The sequence below is a fragment of the Sciurus carolinensis genome, chromosome 5 (genome assembly GCF_902686445.1).
Source record: "Sciurus carolinensis chromosome 5, mSciCar1.2, whole genome shotgun sequence".
Lineage (NCBI taxonomy): Eukaryota > Metazoa > Chordata > Mammalia > Rodentia > Sciuridae > Sciurus > Sciurus carolinensis.
The window spans coordinates 129515511-129531240 of NC_062217.1; the positions used below are offsets into that span (position 1 = coordinate 129515511).

General features: G+C 53.8%; 1 protein-coding gene across 2 annotated transcripts; it reads right to left on the minus strand.

Annotated features, from left to right (window-relative positions):
- Nucleotides 1–7645: 7645 nt before the first annotated feature.
- Nucleotides 7646–15220, minus strand: LOC124984397 (sine oculis-binding protein homolog A-like). 2 transcript variants are annotated; one of them, XM_047551940.1, is made up of 4 exons: nucleotides 15107–15220; nucleotides 12756–13001; nucleotides 12100–12331; nucleotides 7646–7827 (listed from the first exon to the last, which is right to left on the minus strand). In XM_047551940.1, exons 1-4 carry the CDS (start codon nucleotides 15198–15200, stop codon nucleotides 7770–7772), a joined length of 630 nt encoding a protein of 209 aa, XP_047407896.1. In that variant the 5' UTR covers nucleotides 15201–15220; the 3' UTR covers nucleotides 7646–7769. The 2 variants fall into 2 exon arrangements, 1 of the variants encoding a protein (XP_047407896.1); XR_007108663.1 differs by lacking the exon at nucleotides 15107–15220 and having other exon boundaries at nucleotides 11985–12331; nucleotides 12756–12997.
- Nucleotides 15221–15730: the final 510 nt, after the last annotated feature.

Below are 15730 nucleotides of genomic sequence, written 5' to 3' on the forward strand. Positions count from 1 at the left end.
GGGCATCCAAACGTGGACATGTCGCTGCTTCTATTTCCAAATACGACACTAGGTGCATAAACAAAAAACAGTGGGCAGGGTACCCATGGTGCTGCAGGGGCAGGGGCAGGGGCAGAAGAAGCGGGGCTGCGAGTGGGTGGACCTTTTCATGTAATAATCACTTTTGAGTCACATTCAAAAATAAGAACAAAACAAAGCTCAAGCTGCCTTGTAGTGGGCAGACGGTTTGGGGAACTGGCGTGAGCCAGCGGGCTCCTCTAATCCAGATGGACAGGCAGACAGACAGATAAACAGCTTAGAGACCAAAGTCCCTGAGGGGCTGAGGAATGGGCTGGTGGGGCAGCAGGCAGTCCTGCGCCCTCTCACCCAGACCCCCACTGGCGGGGAACGCTCCACTCCCCAGTTCTTCCCGGAATGAAGGCTTTCTCTAAGCTTATTGCAAAACACTCTGGCTGCAGCTACAGATGGGAATCCAGAAGCACCCCCTGGAGAGAGGCAACCAGCTTCCTGAGGACACTCCAGCCTGGTGTGAGGGCCTGCAGCAGGAGAGGGCAGGAAAGGCCAGTCTGCTGTTTGCAGCCAAGTCCAGGCACCATGATGCAGCCTTGTGATCACCAGGTCCACGTCTGGGCGGGGCAGCTGCCCAGGTCTGGGCAATGATGGGTGTCAGGGCTTTTCCCCACGTGCATTCTGTACACGCACCTTGGGGTACCTCTCCCCAGACCCTGCTCTGGACAGTCCTGGGGGCCCTGTGGGGCTTGTTGAGGCAGAGGAGGGAAGGGAGCCCCCAAGGCGAGGTCTCCCCAGTCCCCAGTCCCTTTCCCCAAGAATATAGGATGCAGCTTGATTCCAGCAAAACATGGGGTTGGGGCCAGGTCCTGAATCCACCCTGTGAGAATGGGTCACAAAAGCAGGTCCCTTCTTTTCACAGGACCCCAGTTCCTCCTACTGTGTTAGGAAGGAATTTCTGAGCACAGACATCTCTTCTCCAGTATCACCTTGCTCAGAACCTGGCATGTGGCACAAACCCAGGCTGATTCTTCTAGGGAGGCAGGATGACAAGCAGAAGGCCCACCCCAAGGCTCACCCCAGCCTCAGGTAGCCCTTAGGGGCTTCCTTGGATGGTTGGCTTCCTTCTGAGTCCCTGTTCTGCTTCCTTTTGGTGGCAGCAGTCTTGAGCACCCTGAGGACAGAGAACCCTGGCTCTTCCTTCCACTCTCCCAGCATGTCACAGAGATTCCATGCTGAGCCAATGACTTTCAGATCTTTGTCTTCCAGCGCTCCACACCAGAGTGCCCAATGTCCACCAGTCACCTCCCCTGGAAGGCCCCAGGCATCCCACCGGCCACTCTGACATCCAAAGCAGACACTCTGTTCCTCCCTCTCCGCCCCCCTCACCCAGATCTGTCCATCAAATACCTTTAATGAGCCCTTTCTCCTCATCTCACCTGTGTTCTCTGGGTCAGGACTCACCATCACCGCCACCACGGCACTCCTGACCTGCCAACAGCATAGTGAACACCATCATCCTCCCCACATCGTCACCAGTATCGTCAAGTCCATCTCGCCCCTGTCCCTTCCCAGGTCTCCCAGCCTCTCTATGTGCCCTTGGTAACCAGTCCTCTAGGATAGATGCTGGTCCCGAATCACAGATGTGACCATGACCGCCATGCCTATAGTCCCATTGCTTGCAGAACAAAATTCCAGTGATGACCTAGCATTTGACTACTTGCAACCTGAGTCCAGAACAGGGTTCCAAATCCATCTCCTGCCAAGACCCACCCCGTACCCCGACAGCACAGGGCTCAGTCCCGCGGCTCTCATGAAGGCATCACATCTGTCTCCTGTCCCAGCAGTGATCCTCCCTCAGCCTCAAATCTCCATCCCCTTGTCTGACTCCTGAATCCTACTAATAATCCCTCAGACCCAGGTCCGTGTTTCTGCCTCTAAGAAGAAAGAGTCAGTCCCCCCACCTGGGTTCCAGAGCCTTCCCCTCCTCCCACCCCGATACCCAATCATATCACGTGACAGTCCTACGATCCTGTTAACTCCCCCACTGGATGGTGAGTCCTGGTGGCCCATAGGCTGCACTTCTGTCCTTGATATCCACCTTATCACCGTCCCCTCCGGTCTGGCCTGGCACAGAAAAGAAGCCTGAAGAGAGTTTGATAAATAGGAATGGCAAGGAAATTGGCAAGAATGGAGGCAGAGGAAGTGAGGGAGGAATTCTTCCCTAACTGCATCGATAAGAGGCCCAGTGTCCTCTACCAGAGCCCAGCCCACATCCAAACAGGCCAACCCCAGAGGACAGGAGAAGCCTTGGAGGTCACTCCATGAAGAAGGGAAGATGTCTTATCTCCCTGGTTCCTACCCAGTATCTGATCCGACCCTCCCAGGTCGTGCTGGGGGACAGAGCTGAGGGAGACAGCGGAGAAGCCCTGGGACCTGGGCCCAGCCATCGCTCAGCGTGATTCCAGCTCCAGGCTTCAGCACCATGTCTAGACTCTCAGGCAGAGAGTGACTTCATCCGCTCCTCCACAGACGCTCACCGTGCACCTGCTAAGTGCTGGGCTCCTCACACCTACTCAGGCTCATCTTGCTCTCTAAAGCTGAACTTGGGGTGAAGACCAGAGTCACCATTTCCCTCCTGGACCCCCCTTCTACTCTGCTCCAAGAACTGGCTCCTGAGGAAAGGCACCCCTTCTTGTTGAAGCCGATCCTTGGAGCAGGTCACTGTCCCCAGACTTCCCAATTCAGAAGACCAGCAGTTTTGCCCTGGTCAGAGAAGACACCACCTTGCGACATGACCATGGGATGCTAGCCCCTGTAACCCCTGTTCTCTTTGTCAAAGAAGACTGGCTTTGGACACTGTCCCTTCCTCAAAGCTGAATGAGTAGCTCAGCTCCTCCCTGAGGGGTCCAGATCCCTCCATCCACAGGTGTACGGCTGCCACGTTCTGCAAGCCCTCGAGAAAGGGTAACGCATCTCTCCAGCGCTGCTTACAGGGATCTGTCACAGCCCTGGGCAGGGAGGTCACTCCAGCTGGGAAGGATGGGCCCCTGTGACTGTCATCCTGTCCACCTCTTGCCCTCCCCTGCAGAGCACCAACCCACTGGGGGTTGACATGGATTCTCCAAAAAGCAGGGTCCTCTCCTTTAAAACTTAAAGAACTCCTCTCTCCAGAACTTTGCAGCCCAGACAACACACACTAGAATCCAGATCCTTACAACAAAGTACTGCCCTCAGGGACCTCAGGAGTGGGGACGCCCAGGCAGGCTGCTCTCAGGTGACGCTGAGCAGGGCCCACCAGTGCCTGTCCCTCTACTGCAAAGCCTCCCCACAGGCCTCTTTGGAGGGCAGGACTGAGTGTGTCCACACCAACCACAGCAGGCTGCAGGGCTCCACCAGACTTCATCACCTGGAGGTGGCCCTGGTCACCTGGCTCTGCAGTCAGAGCACACCCAGCAGGTGGGTCTGGGGCCAGGGGCTGCAGCTGGCCCTGCTCAACAGTGGGCAGGATGCTCCGTGGACCCCATCCGACCCCACTGCATGCCACACCTGTCTGCAGCCCCCTCCACCCCTCTCTGCTCACACCCCCAGGTCCCCCTCTCACCTGCGGACTTCCCCAGTTCTCCCTCCCCTCTCCTGTCCCCAAATCTCCTCTCAGTCTCGGTTTCCCTCTCTCCTTATCACCCTCTCCCCTGTGGCAGCTGTCTGCCTGGCCCTGTGTCTGTCTCTCTCTCCTCTCTCTGTCTGTCTCCTTCACTTCCATCTCTCTGTACCTCTTTGTCTCTGTCTCTGTCACCCATCTCTACCTCGGTCTCTCTGCCTCTTTTTCTATGCTGCTGGGTGTGTGGATCCGTGTCTCTCTCCCTCTCCATGCACGTAGCTCTCCTGTGTGTGTGTGATGTGCGTGATGGGTGTGGTGTGGTGTGTGTGTGTTCTCTCTCTAGGCTTCCCCTTTCTTTCTCTTTCCTCCAAGTCCTGTCCCTTCCCTGCCCAGCTCACCCTGGCCAGCACAGTGTGGGAGCGCCAGGTACAGAGCCTGGTGAAGGGGCCCCTGCCGGTGGGTGCTTTTGTTCACCTCCAGGTGTGTTCACCTCTCGCTGTTGCCGGTGCCCTCGAGAGCTCACTTTCACTCACGACCTCGCATGTTCTTGACAACTCTGGGAAGAAGGCAGTGGAGAAAGCAGACGAGAAGGGGTATTCTCTCTGCGCAGCGGGAAGAGAGAGGTTCAAGAGCCTGCGTAAGGTCACGTAGCCTGCAGGCATCGGAAGCATGGGTCCGTGCTGATTCCATGGACATCTGTGCCCATGTGTCCCCAGCTCACACGGTGCCAGGACTGCTCAACTGCCTCCTCATGCCCCTGCAGTGAGCAGCCTCAACCCTGAACTTCTCTGGGCTTGGTCTGATCCAGACTCTTCCAAATCAGCCAAGTTGACTGCAGACGGACACCAGTTCCAGATGTGCCAGTTAGCCAAGCCTGGAAGCAAGTCTCTAGCAACTGTTGCCTGGCCCTGCACAGTGGCTCAGTGTCCTGAGTGAGGCCCACAGCAGCTCAACTGTGCTGAGAGGTGCTCCACTCCCTCAGCAGAGCCTCCTGGGCCAGAGTCTGTAGGGGATCCTTTGTCCTGTGCCTGGAACGTGGCCAGCTGCAGAGCACTGGGAGGGATCTGCACGCCCATCCATGAGGGGCAGTGCTCAGAGCACAGAGCTGCTGACTGCAGGGTGGCTCCTCGGAGGTCCCACACGTACCTCAAGCACCCCGTGTCCCACCTGAGCTCAACATCTCTTCCTGCCACCCACTGGGGCCCCGCTCTCCCTCCTGGATGCCCCTCGGGTAACAAAGCATGCTGCCCACCAGCCCCTGCCACCAGCAACCTGGGCACATCAATGATTCCCCAAACTCCTTGCCCCTGAGCCAGGCTCTGGACCAAATCCCAGGAAAGCCAGCTCCCCAGCCCCCACCTGACCCTGCATCTCCTCAATCCTGCCCTGCAGGCTCTGCATTTCCACACTCGCCACCTCTCCTATCCCTCAGGTGCTCAGGACCTCCTTGTGCTTCACGGGCACGCTTCTGTGAGTGTGCCACTATGGACAGATGACTCACGTCCGAGCATCTTGACATCGGTGAGCCTGGTCTCTCAACTCTGGTCTCGAGCCTACCAAGTGGCTCTCTAAATTATAATTTGACTTCCTCTTACCATCCCCCAGAGGACAATAGGCTATGCAGGGACACAGGGCTACTCCGCCCAACGTGACAGTTGTGACTCTCTTTGCAAATGCATCTTTCTGTATTCTTGTTTACCAAAGAGAGAATAAGAGAGGATCAAGCGCCTAAAGTAGATGGAGAAATCAGATGACACCAAGACAACAAGGAAGCGTGGAGACAGAGGAAGGGACAGCACAGAAGGTGACAGTACCTCGGAGCTCCTGGTGGGCTGCTCCAGCCAGAGGTTTACGTTGGTGTTTACAGCTGGAAGACCCCATGCAGGCAGATTTACACTGAAGTAAGGACAAGCTGACTATCCCTTAACCAAAACACTTGGGCCCAGACGTGTTTTCGATTTGGGAATGTTTGCATTTAAATACTGAGATACCTTGGGGATGAGACCCAATTCTTCATGTGGAGTTCATTATGTTTCTTACACATCCTTTATACACGTAGTCTAGAGGTAATTTTATACAGTATTTTTAGTGCACCTGTGTTCTGTTTGTTTGGGTGTGTGTGGGTGGGGGGCACTAGGGATTGAATCAGGGCCTCGCACATGTTAGGCAAACGCTCTACTACTCAGCTACACCCCAGTCTTTTTCTTCCTTCCTTCCTTCTTTCTGTCCTTCCTTCCTTCCTTCTTTAAATGTCACTTTGAGACAGGCTCTTGCTAAGCCTCTGAGCCTGGCCTCAAACTTTCAAACCTTCTGCCTCAGCCTCCCAGGGAGCTGGATCACAGGCCCCTGCCCACCGTGCCCACCCACACGTGCATTCTCACTGTGAACGTGTACGAGGTCAGCTGTGGAATATTCCCCTTGTGAGGTGCCATGACGGCACTCCAAACATGTCAGACTTGGGAACACCTCAGACTTTGGATTTTCAGAAGAGTGTCCAGTTGGTACTACCTTCCTAAACAACCAGGTTGTGAGCACCGTGGGTGAGGTGTGTGAGAAGAGTCTGTGCGAACGTCGGCAAACGTTGCTGAAAGGCGTCACCCTTGAACTTTCCCTCTTCCTTTTCATTTCTAACACGATCACTCCATCACGAGGCACAAAATGATTCTTAAATGCGTCTGTCCCCCTCCATCCACACAGCCACCACCCTGGCCCACGCCACAGTCCCCTCCTGCCTGGGTGACGAGAGCGGCTTGGGGATGCTCTCTGCCTCTAGTCTTCCTCCTCTCCCTCATAGCTTCCCACAAGAAGCTCAAATGAGCTCAAGAAACAGGAAGAAGCTCATTGTCACCTACCACAAACCCCTCCAGGCCTCTGTTGCCCTCAGGGTAGGATCTAAACTCCACAGTGTGGCTGCCAAGGTGCTTCCTACCTGACCCTGATGGTCTCCAGTGTACCTTAACCATCCACACTTGCTGGTGACGCCCAGTCAGGCAGAAGTACCTGCTGCTGAATCCCCATCCCCCTCCTCCCCAGCCTCCCATCCCCTCCTCCCCAGCATCCCCATCCCCCTTCTGTCCCTCCTTTTGCTGCTCTTCCACTTCCCCCTCCTCCTGCTCATCATTCTCTTCCTCCTCGTCCTCCTCTTCCTCCTCCTCTTCCTCTTCCTCCTCCTCCCCAGCCTGGACCCTGCAGGCTGGGCATCTCAGGCCATGTTTCATGTTGGCTCACGTCACATTTCCATATGACCCAGCTACTCCTAAGCACTGGCCTCTGAGCACCACTTGGGATCCCTTGCAGCAGGGCAGCCTCGAGCCTGGATCTGGCCAACATTATCTCGGAATTCTCAGAGCCTTGCATGTATTCCTCATCTGGTTCCCAGGAATCAAAGGCACAGAAAGAGATGCCCCTGAACCCATCAGGGGCAGTCATGTGGGGCTGAAAGGCAGGGCAGGATGGGAGAGGCAGGGTTCCCAAGGCCACAGCTGCCCATCTGGACCCTGAGCCTCATGGCAGGAGCAATATAAAGAAGGCCAGAGCAATCACTCAGTCCCCTCTGGACCCAGTGTCTGCCATGCTACTGCCACTAATCAAAGTTGCTCCAGAACCAGGTCTGTGCCCTCTACACACATGAACTGACTCAGTCTACAACAGCAGAGCTGCTAGAATTATTGCTGTCTGACAGATGAGAAAACCAAGGCACAGAGAGATTTAGAAACTTACCCAGAGCCCCACAGCCATATTCAAAGGACCAGAATTCAAACCCAGGCAGGTGGGTTGCACTCCAACTATACTGCTTCTAGAATATTCCCTGAGCACTGCAGCCAGACTAGAGGGCCACACTCCATGTTGAGCCTGTCACACAGGACGATTCTTCCAGTTTGTGCTTAGCAGGAAATGACTTTCTCCACAATCCAGCTGTGCCACCCCCCCCCCTTCCATGCTGAGAACAGAGAGAACGCATTTCAGACAGGGTGGTGGAGAGAAAGTAGAAGTGCCACAGACACACCTGTGCCAGCCACTCTGGGGCCTTGTTTTTTGAGACCATAGAATAGAATGAAAAGATTTTGAGGGGATTAAAGAGGGACAAGAGCAGATGGCAGAAGACCGGGTCCCGGCTGCAGCTCCAGCGGCACCCGCTCATAGCCCCAGGCTGGTCACTTCATAACTGTGCCTCAGTGTGTTCCTTCGTAAAATGGGACGACAAAACCAACTTCTTGCTGAAAACAAAGAGAGAGAGAGAGAGGTTAAGAGAGAGGGAGAAAAGATGATTCAAAAGAGGGAGGGAGATAAAAGCACTCAGTGCCTTGGCCCAGCTCAGTCACCCTTCCAGAGGGAGCTTAGTCTGGGTGAGAAAGCAAAGCGAAGATACCCTGAGGGGACTTGGGGGGTTTCAGCACAGGCAGGAGGGCAGACAGGCCATCCCAAGGGGATGAAAGCAGCAGCGGCCCATAGAAAACCCTGCGCCTTGGAAGGGGAGGGGAGAAGCCCTCGAGGGACAAAGGCCAGCAAGGCTGCCCACAGGTTCCCTCTTGGCTGTAAGCCACCTTCCGAGAGTCTTAGGAGAGCCCATTCAGCCCCGCGGTTTTATCCTGTGACAGCTGAGGGAAGGGGCTCCAGCTCCATTATCCTCAACCCACTCTTGATTCACAAAGAAAACACAATTTCCCTGGATTGTAAATCAGGGGCTGGTGACCGGGGACAGGGAAGTCTGGATCACAATTCCCAAGGAACCTTTCACAAAGCCACGGAGAGAAAGTCGTTTTCTACAGCCATGGAGGGTAGGAGGCAAGAGGAGGCGGTGTCTGCAGCTAACAGCAATTGTTTTAATATATATAATGTCACACCACTGGCCGGGGTCTCTTGGTGACATGGTGGCAGAATGAAGTCTTAGTCTGGCACCCAATCTAGGGCTTCCAGTCTAGGGCTGACTCTGCTCACTTGGTCCAGGTGGAAATAAATTCAATAGGGAGACCCTGCAGGGGAGCAGGAGAAGCAAGTCTGAGGATGGAGGGGATCCTACAACTCCCTTCCCGAAGCTGGGCACGTGGGGACCAACGAGGAGTGCATCCTCAGCCCCTGAGGGATGGAAGCCATGACTGCCCTCAGTATGCTGGGTATTAAGAACTAGGCTCAGTGATAGAGAAATACAGTGGAGGAGATTTCACCAGGACAACTTGCCCCACAGCACATTCCACACTGGCCTCCAGTAGGCTCTTGGCCATGTGTGGCAAGTACAACACATCCCATGTGGGTCAACAAACTCAGGAGACTAGAACATTCTATCAAGTACTCAGGCAGATTGGGGTGTCTGGGTCTGGCATCTGCCAAGGCCTGACTGAGCCCTTTCTCCTGATGATCAGAAGCCCATGCACACCAGGGACCTAGGTGCTCCAGGGGACAGGACCTAGCAACAGATAGGCACTGACCCAGCTGTCTACTGTGTGAGCCCGGTGAGTTACTTCCTGTCTGGGAGGCATCCCGTTGCCCTCTCTGCTAAATCAGGTCTTTGTCTATCACCCTCTTAACGTGTCTCTGCTGCTCTAACATTGAGATAGGATGGACAAAATAAGAGAAATAGGTAGAAAGAAGACACAAAGAAAAGACAAGGAAATATACAGTTTTATTTTAAAGGTCCACATCCTGTTCCAGGGCTGTAACTCTCAGGTTTCTGGGAAATCTGTAAATCTTAAAGTTAGCTATAAATTTACTCACATGATAATTACCTTGTGCACTGTTCATTAGCCCAACAATAAATAGATTAAGCAAAAAAAAGATAGCATATTTTAAGAAACCTATAATTTAGGTGACTTCTCAGAGCTATCTATTGGTCAGATAACAAAGACTGTGTCAATCTAAGGATCCTGAGAATGACCAGACCACCATAAACCGTCTTGAGATCACTGGACTGACTTCATTCCTACATACTCTCCCATGCCTACTCCTCATCAAGTGTCCTTTGAAGAAGGAGCCCGGAACCCCAAAACACATCTCTCTTGAGATAGCCACACTGCCTTGAGCGTGCATCTGCTTTCCTAAATCAATCTCTCAGTGCCACCACTGACATGTGCTGAAGTTCTTTTCCGTCCTCTACATCAAAAACCCCTCTGGTCCTGAGTCAAGTTACCCCCTGTCTTAGGAAATCCTAGGCACCCTCTTCCAGAGTCATCTCTTCTCCAGTGACAACATCACAGCGTGATCAGAACACACCACTGCTCCTTCCTGCAGCTCAGTTTCTACTCTGAATTTGTGGGAATGGGGACAGCCTTCTGCTAGTGGCTCTGGACTCACTGGAGATTGTGTCCCGGCAGTCGGTGTGTGTCCATAGCAGACCATTCATGTCCAAAGGTGCTGCTGAGACATTTCCTCAGAGATAGCGGCAGAGACGTGAGCCACACAAGCAGAGGTCACAGAGAAGTCGAGTCTTCAAGCTACCACACCAGTCACTAGAAGATCGCAGCCGCCGCCCCTGCCCCCACAGTTCCTGGGGCCAATGGAGCTGTCAGCTCAGACCTCCCAGGTCCCCCAGTTGGCAGGTTTCCGCCTGTACCAGGGCTACAGGACGACATGAGCTCCAGCCAGGGCCGGACTCTTCCTCTTATCATCTGGTCCTATGGTGACTGTCTAGGTCCCCCATCTTAGTAGGGGGCTACTCTATCAGCCACACAGAAAAACCTGGGAGTGACTCCTCGTTCCGCCCTCCTTTATGCCCCTCCCAGCTGAACCGCCTGCCAGTGGGGTCCACTGTACACCCTAAATCCCTTCCCTCCACCCAACACCCACCTGAACCCTCCTTTGGACCTCATTCCATTTTGATGTTGAAGTCCCTGGACTGGGAATTCTTTGGAGAGGGGCAATCACCCGCTGAGCACCTGACTCCAAAGCCTGACACTGGTTCCAGCAGGTACTCACTAAATACTTCTCTGCTAGAGTAGAGAAAGAAGTCACTGCAGTGGAGGGGACAGTGGGGGGGTCTATGAGCTTGAGTAGAAGTTCATCCAGTGAACCAGGAGGGAAGGAAGTTTCAAATGGCAGCCCTGACATGTCCTCTAGGCAGAGGGACCTGCCCAGCAGAGCCTCAAAGGTGTGACAGAAGGACCAAGTGGTGAGACCAGGACAGGGCACGCTGGAGAGGCCATGAGGCCAGACCCCAAAGGGCCTTGAACGCCACTCTGAGGAATGTGGTTGGAGAGGCGACTGACTTGATTGACTTCTTTCCGTTTTGTCTTCTAGGCGAACGGCAGGCTGACAGCACTTGAGGAAGACAATTGGTGAGCAGACACCACTTGGCTCTGAAAACGTCATCCTGGCCTCTCACGAGATCAGATTTCCCCGCTTTGGGCCAAACTCTTTAAAGCACTTTGGCATCAGGAAAAAGATTGTCAGGGCCCAAGGGCAAGCAAGGGGCACTTTGGATGGCGCCCAGGGTCATGCCAGGGACTTGCTCCACCCCGGCTCTGACGCCTCATCCTGGTGGCTCCTTTGCAGCAAGACTGTGAGGAAGAGGTGGCCAGGCTGGGTTCAAGGGATGACAGCTGCAGGTTGGGTGTACCAGAGCAAGAAAGTGCCTTTCTTAGGGACCCTCTGCAATGTCCCCCTGCCAAAGCAGACTTCACAGGTGTGCCCTACTCCGGGATGTCTTAGCAGCCCCTCCATCTGGCCTTCTTTTGTTTTTGTTTTTTTTTTTGGTTTTTGTTTGTTTGTTTTTTGTTTTTGGTACCAAGGAGGCACCAAATAACTGAGTCACATCCCCAGCATATATATATATATATATGATTTTTATTTAGAAACAGGATCTCGGTAGGTTGCTTAGACCTCACTTCACTGCTGCTGAGGCTGGCTTTTTTGAACTTGTGATCCTCCTGCCTCAGCCTCCCTCCTGCCTCCCTCCCTATACCCAGTGGATTCTCCATTTACCCTGTTGGAATGAAAGCACATGAAAATCAAGACAAACCATCTGGACCACTCTGGTAAGCAGTATCACTTCTCCTCCTTCCTTCTTCACCATGGGACCTAAACACACACACATATAGCAGGGGCCTCCTCCAACTTCCTGAGCTCATAGTGACTGCAGCATTTTATTCTGAGATTATTTGGGTTACTCCTTAATATCTATTTGTACTCCTCTTTGAGCCCCAAGGCAGGCACCTTCCTTACCAGGAACTGTCCCTGGACTCCCCCACACTGTGCTAAGTGCCCCTGCTCGGTGCATCCCCCACAGCATCCTCGCCCCTATTCGTGCCTTAACATTCTGCTTTGAAATAATGGGGTGAAAAACCCCCCATGCCCTCATCACACCCAGTGTCTTCAAAGCGTGCCTCGTTCACTGGGCGCCCTAAGCCTGGAGCCAGGCAGGCGCTCGATACCGTTCACTAACCTCAAAAAAACCAGGGTGTCCAGCAGGAGGAGGAGCCCAGCTACGGGGGCAGAAACGGTGCCCGTCAAGCCTTGGATGGGGGAGGGGAAATGGCGCCTGGGTCTGTGGTCCTCACCCTGGACTAAGCGTCAGAACACCTGGAGGCTGGTCCACCTGGGAGAGCTGGGCCATCCTGGACCTTCTAGCTGGGCAGGTCTGCCTGGGGCCCGCGGGCTGGCACTTGGACAGGTGCCAGGTGATGCCAGTGCTGGGATCATGCTTTGAAAACCTGACAGGGTGGAGCCAGCCTGTGCAGGGCATGACAAAGTGGCTCAGAGAAGTCACAGCCACATGAGAGGACAGGTGGACTAGAGGAAGCAAAGAGAAGCTCTGTGAGCAAAGGCTGGGAGGCAGGGATGTTCACAGTCCTGGGTTTGAGTCCCCTACCCCCGCCCTGACCACTCCATCAGCCAGTTCCTCCCAGGAGGCCAAAATCCCCCCTGTGTGAAAGGCGACAATCCGGGCCCAGCCCACCTCCTCGAGGGGCAGGTGTGCCTCGCAGGGAGAGCGGCCATGAGAGGGCTTTGCGCTGGAAGGCCCTCAGCAGATGTGAGAGTGATTATTATAATCTCCCCTCCCCCAGGTGGCATGGTGGCTCGGGCTGCCCCCTCCTCCGCCTGCCAGGCCCCTCTCACTGGTCCCTGGGGATGGGCCGCGCAGGGCATAGGCCGGCCCTGGCTGCCTCCTCCAGGCCCCCAGCTCCGCCTCAGCTGGGCCCAGCCTTCAGCTCACCAGGCCTTTCTTCAGGTGCAAGGACCCAAGTAGCGGGTGGCTCCTCTGCAGGGCACCTCGGGCGGGCGGGAGGCAGTGGCGGGGGTGGCGCAGCGCAGCCAGGGAACAAAGGCCGGCTGGGAGCTGGCAGGGCGCCATCAGGGTTCAATGCACAATGGCCCGGGGGGCTGGCGGCTTCGCTCCTGGCCGGCATTTGCATAATGTCTGGGGCAGGAACAGGTGCCTGGTCAATAGGCGATTGTGAGGCTGTTCTGTCAAAAGAGAAGGGGCCTGTATTGAAGGCCAGGCTCGCCTATTGCAATGCAAATAGCATTCAAAGCAGACCAGCCCTGCCCGGGCTCCCGGGAGCCCCAGCCTCATGAAAGCCACCGAGCTGGCCCCGGCTGCTGCCGCTGCTGGTGCCTGCTTTGTCTGAGGCCAAAGGGTGGCATGGCAGTGGGGGCTGGGAGTCTGCAGCCGGGAGCAAGGCAGCCTGTCCACCCATCCAGGAAGGCTTCCTGGAAGAGGAGCTGATGCTGCTGAATGTGGGTCAGACACTGGAAGTTGAGCAACTTCTTCAAAGAAGAGGACTCAGGGTAAACCCCAGCCGGGTGTGTCACAATGAGATCCATGTGCCCTGTCACCCCTAACTTTCACCGCATAACCCCAAGCCCCGAGATTGAGGCTCAGTTCTGCCATTGCTGAAACTTACTGAGCATTCACAGTAAGCGGGCACCCCTGTGGTTCTCCATTCAACCCTCAAAGCAATCTCTATGAAATATGAAGTATTATCACCCTCATTTAACCAGTGAGGCCCAGAAAGGTTAAAGGTTTCACAACTATAGGTGGCAATGCTAGGGAAAGAACACAGGCAGGCAGTTTCTAGAAGCTACACTCTGGTTTGTTGGATTGTCTTTCTCTCTCTCTCTCTCTCTCTCTCTCTCTCTCTCTCTCTCTCTCTCTCTCTCTCTCTCTCTCTCTCTCTCTCTCTCAGTGCGGGGCATGGAACCCAAGACCTGAGTCATGCTAGGCAAGTGCTATACCACTGAGCCACATCCCTAGACCCCAAAGCCGAACTCTTGGTCTCTGTGCGAGGGATTCCGACAAGATCCTCTAAAAGCTTCATGAAGGAACCTAAGTCCAGGGGACAGAGATTCCTAGCTGGACAGAATCCAATGTCCTGGCTCCCTGCCCAGTTCCTCCTTCCACAGCCAAGGGAAATTCTCGTTTCTAACCCAGGGATGGACACAGGGTTGGTAGCAAGCGCAACAACAGGGAGACCTTTTTCCCAACATCAAACCCCCTCTTCACTTCATAGAAAGATTCCAAATTGTGGGGACTTTCACTTGGCTTGTAAGTTGACTAGAAAAGCGGGAGCCTCAGAGACCAAACCTAGGTTCTTGCTTTGTCACTTACAAACCAGATGACCTCAGACAGCTGACTTCTCTAAGTCTCGGTTTTCTCATCTGTAAAATGGAGGACCCTGCTGAGGCACGTTCCAGGGACGTGAGAAAATGAAGCAGGTCACTGACAGTGTCAGCTCTCTGTCTGTTCTTTGGAAGCCGGAGTCTCAGAAATATTCCGCCCCACCCAGTTTCATGTTGAGATGAAAAAGGAGCACAAGCATTTGTGTGGGTGTGATTTTATTAAGTCACTCGCTCACATTCCATTGACTTTGCAAGATTCGTTCCTTTTAATTTTTTTTTTTTTTTAATTTCTTGAAATGTTCTGGGAACTCCCCATGGAAGCCACAATCTGCCTGCCACACAGTGCTTGAGATATTTGGACCAGATAAAAGGGAATTCCCTAAGCACTGGGATGGGTCGAGGGGCTCGCCAAGCTCCTCCACAGGGCTCTTGAGCCCTTGGCACCCTGTCCCGTCCCGGATGTACAGAGCCTTCTTCTCCTGGCCGCTCTGAGAGATCGGCCGTGCCTGGAGGCTGTGTTGAGAAGGATTCTGAAGGAAACTCGGCAGGAAGGATCGCTGGATTCCCTCAGCGAGGTCCCCTGGGTGGAACAGGAGTAGTCTGTCTGTTAGACTTTGCTGGCCTTGACCTCATCACTACAGGGTAGGGGGAAGTCGAACACAGAGAAGAGAAATGGAGTTCCCCAAATCACAGGATAATAATGTCAAAGCCAGAAATATTTGATATTTTTCTTTTAAACAAAACATTTCTTGAATGTTTTACAAAGAACTTTTAGAATTAGAAAAACAGCTGGGGGTGTGGCTCAGTGGTAGAGTGCTTGCCTAGCAATCCCGAGACCCTGAGCTCGACACCCAGCACTGCTAATGAATTATTAATTCATTAACTAGAATTCAAAAAGCAATAAGGGATCTTCAGTTAAAACATGGGCGAGGACCTTACTATTACCATAAGAAAGAGAGGCAAAGAGGGGGTGGGTGGGTGCAGCGGCAGTGTTGAAGGTGGTGTCCATCACAGGGGTGGCTGTTATCACCAGTGTCATTTCCAGCCCTTGTAGGATGCTTTACAATCTCCAAACTGTATTTCATCCATTTATCAAGTTGCTCCTCCCCCAAATGCTATGAAGTTAGGAAAACAAGCTTTATTTATTTATTCCCATTTTTGCACGTCAGAAACTTAAGTCTCAGAAAGTTTGTGTGACTTACCCAAGGTCACAGAGTCAGTTAGCGGCAGAATGGAGCTGCGATCCACAGTGACAGACTGGGAAAAGTCAGAAATAAGTCCCAGGAATCTAGAGGGAGACTCAAGAACTTCCATCCCTTGCTAGGGATAATCCCATGATCATTTGAGGAGACAGCCAACCTGAAACTCAGTCCCACCCACCCAGTCCCCCACAGCATCCTGCACAGATCACAGGCTTATACTGGGAGCCTGGGTCTTCTCCAGAGGCCCGAATCCCTCAGCTGACCTCATCAGCTTCCCATTAGACAATGCACCCTCTTCTCCTGGTCACCCCACCCCTAGTTCTTCATTAAACTAGCTGGTGATTATCCTTCACCGCAGTGGTCCAAT

Bases quoted from the DNA above. Each gene is read 5' to 3' on its own strand.
- LOC124984397 (XM_047551940.1), bottom strand. From the start codon at position 15,200: ATGACACTGGTGATAACAGCCACCCCTGTGATGGACACCACCTTCAAC. The intron at 13,002-15,106 runs GTAATAGTAAGG...TTGACAGAACAG, and splicing joins CTTTGCCTCTCTTTCTTATG to CCTCACAATCGCCTATTGAC. The intron at 7,828-12,099 runs GTGAGGACCACA...CTTTGTTTTCAG, and splicing joins GTTCTGACGCTTAGTCCAGG to CAAGAAGTTGGTTTTGTCGT.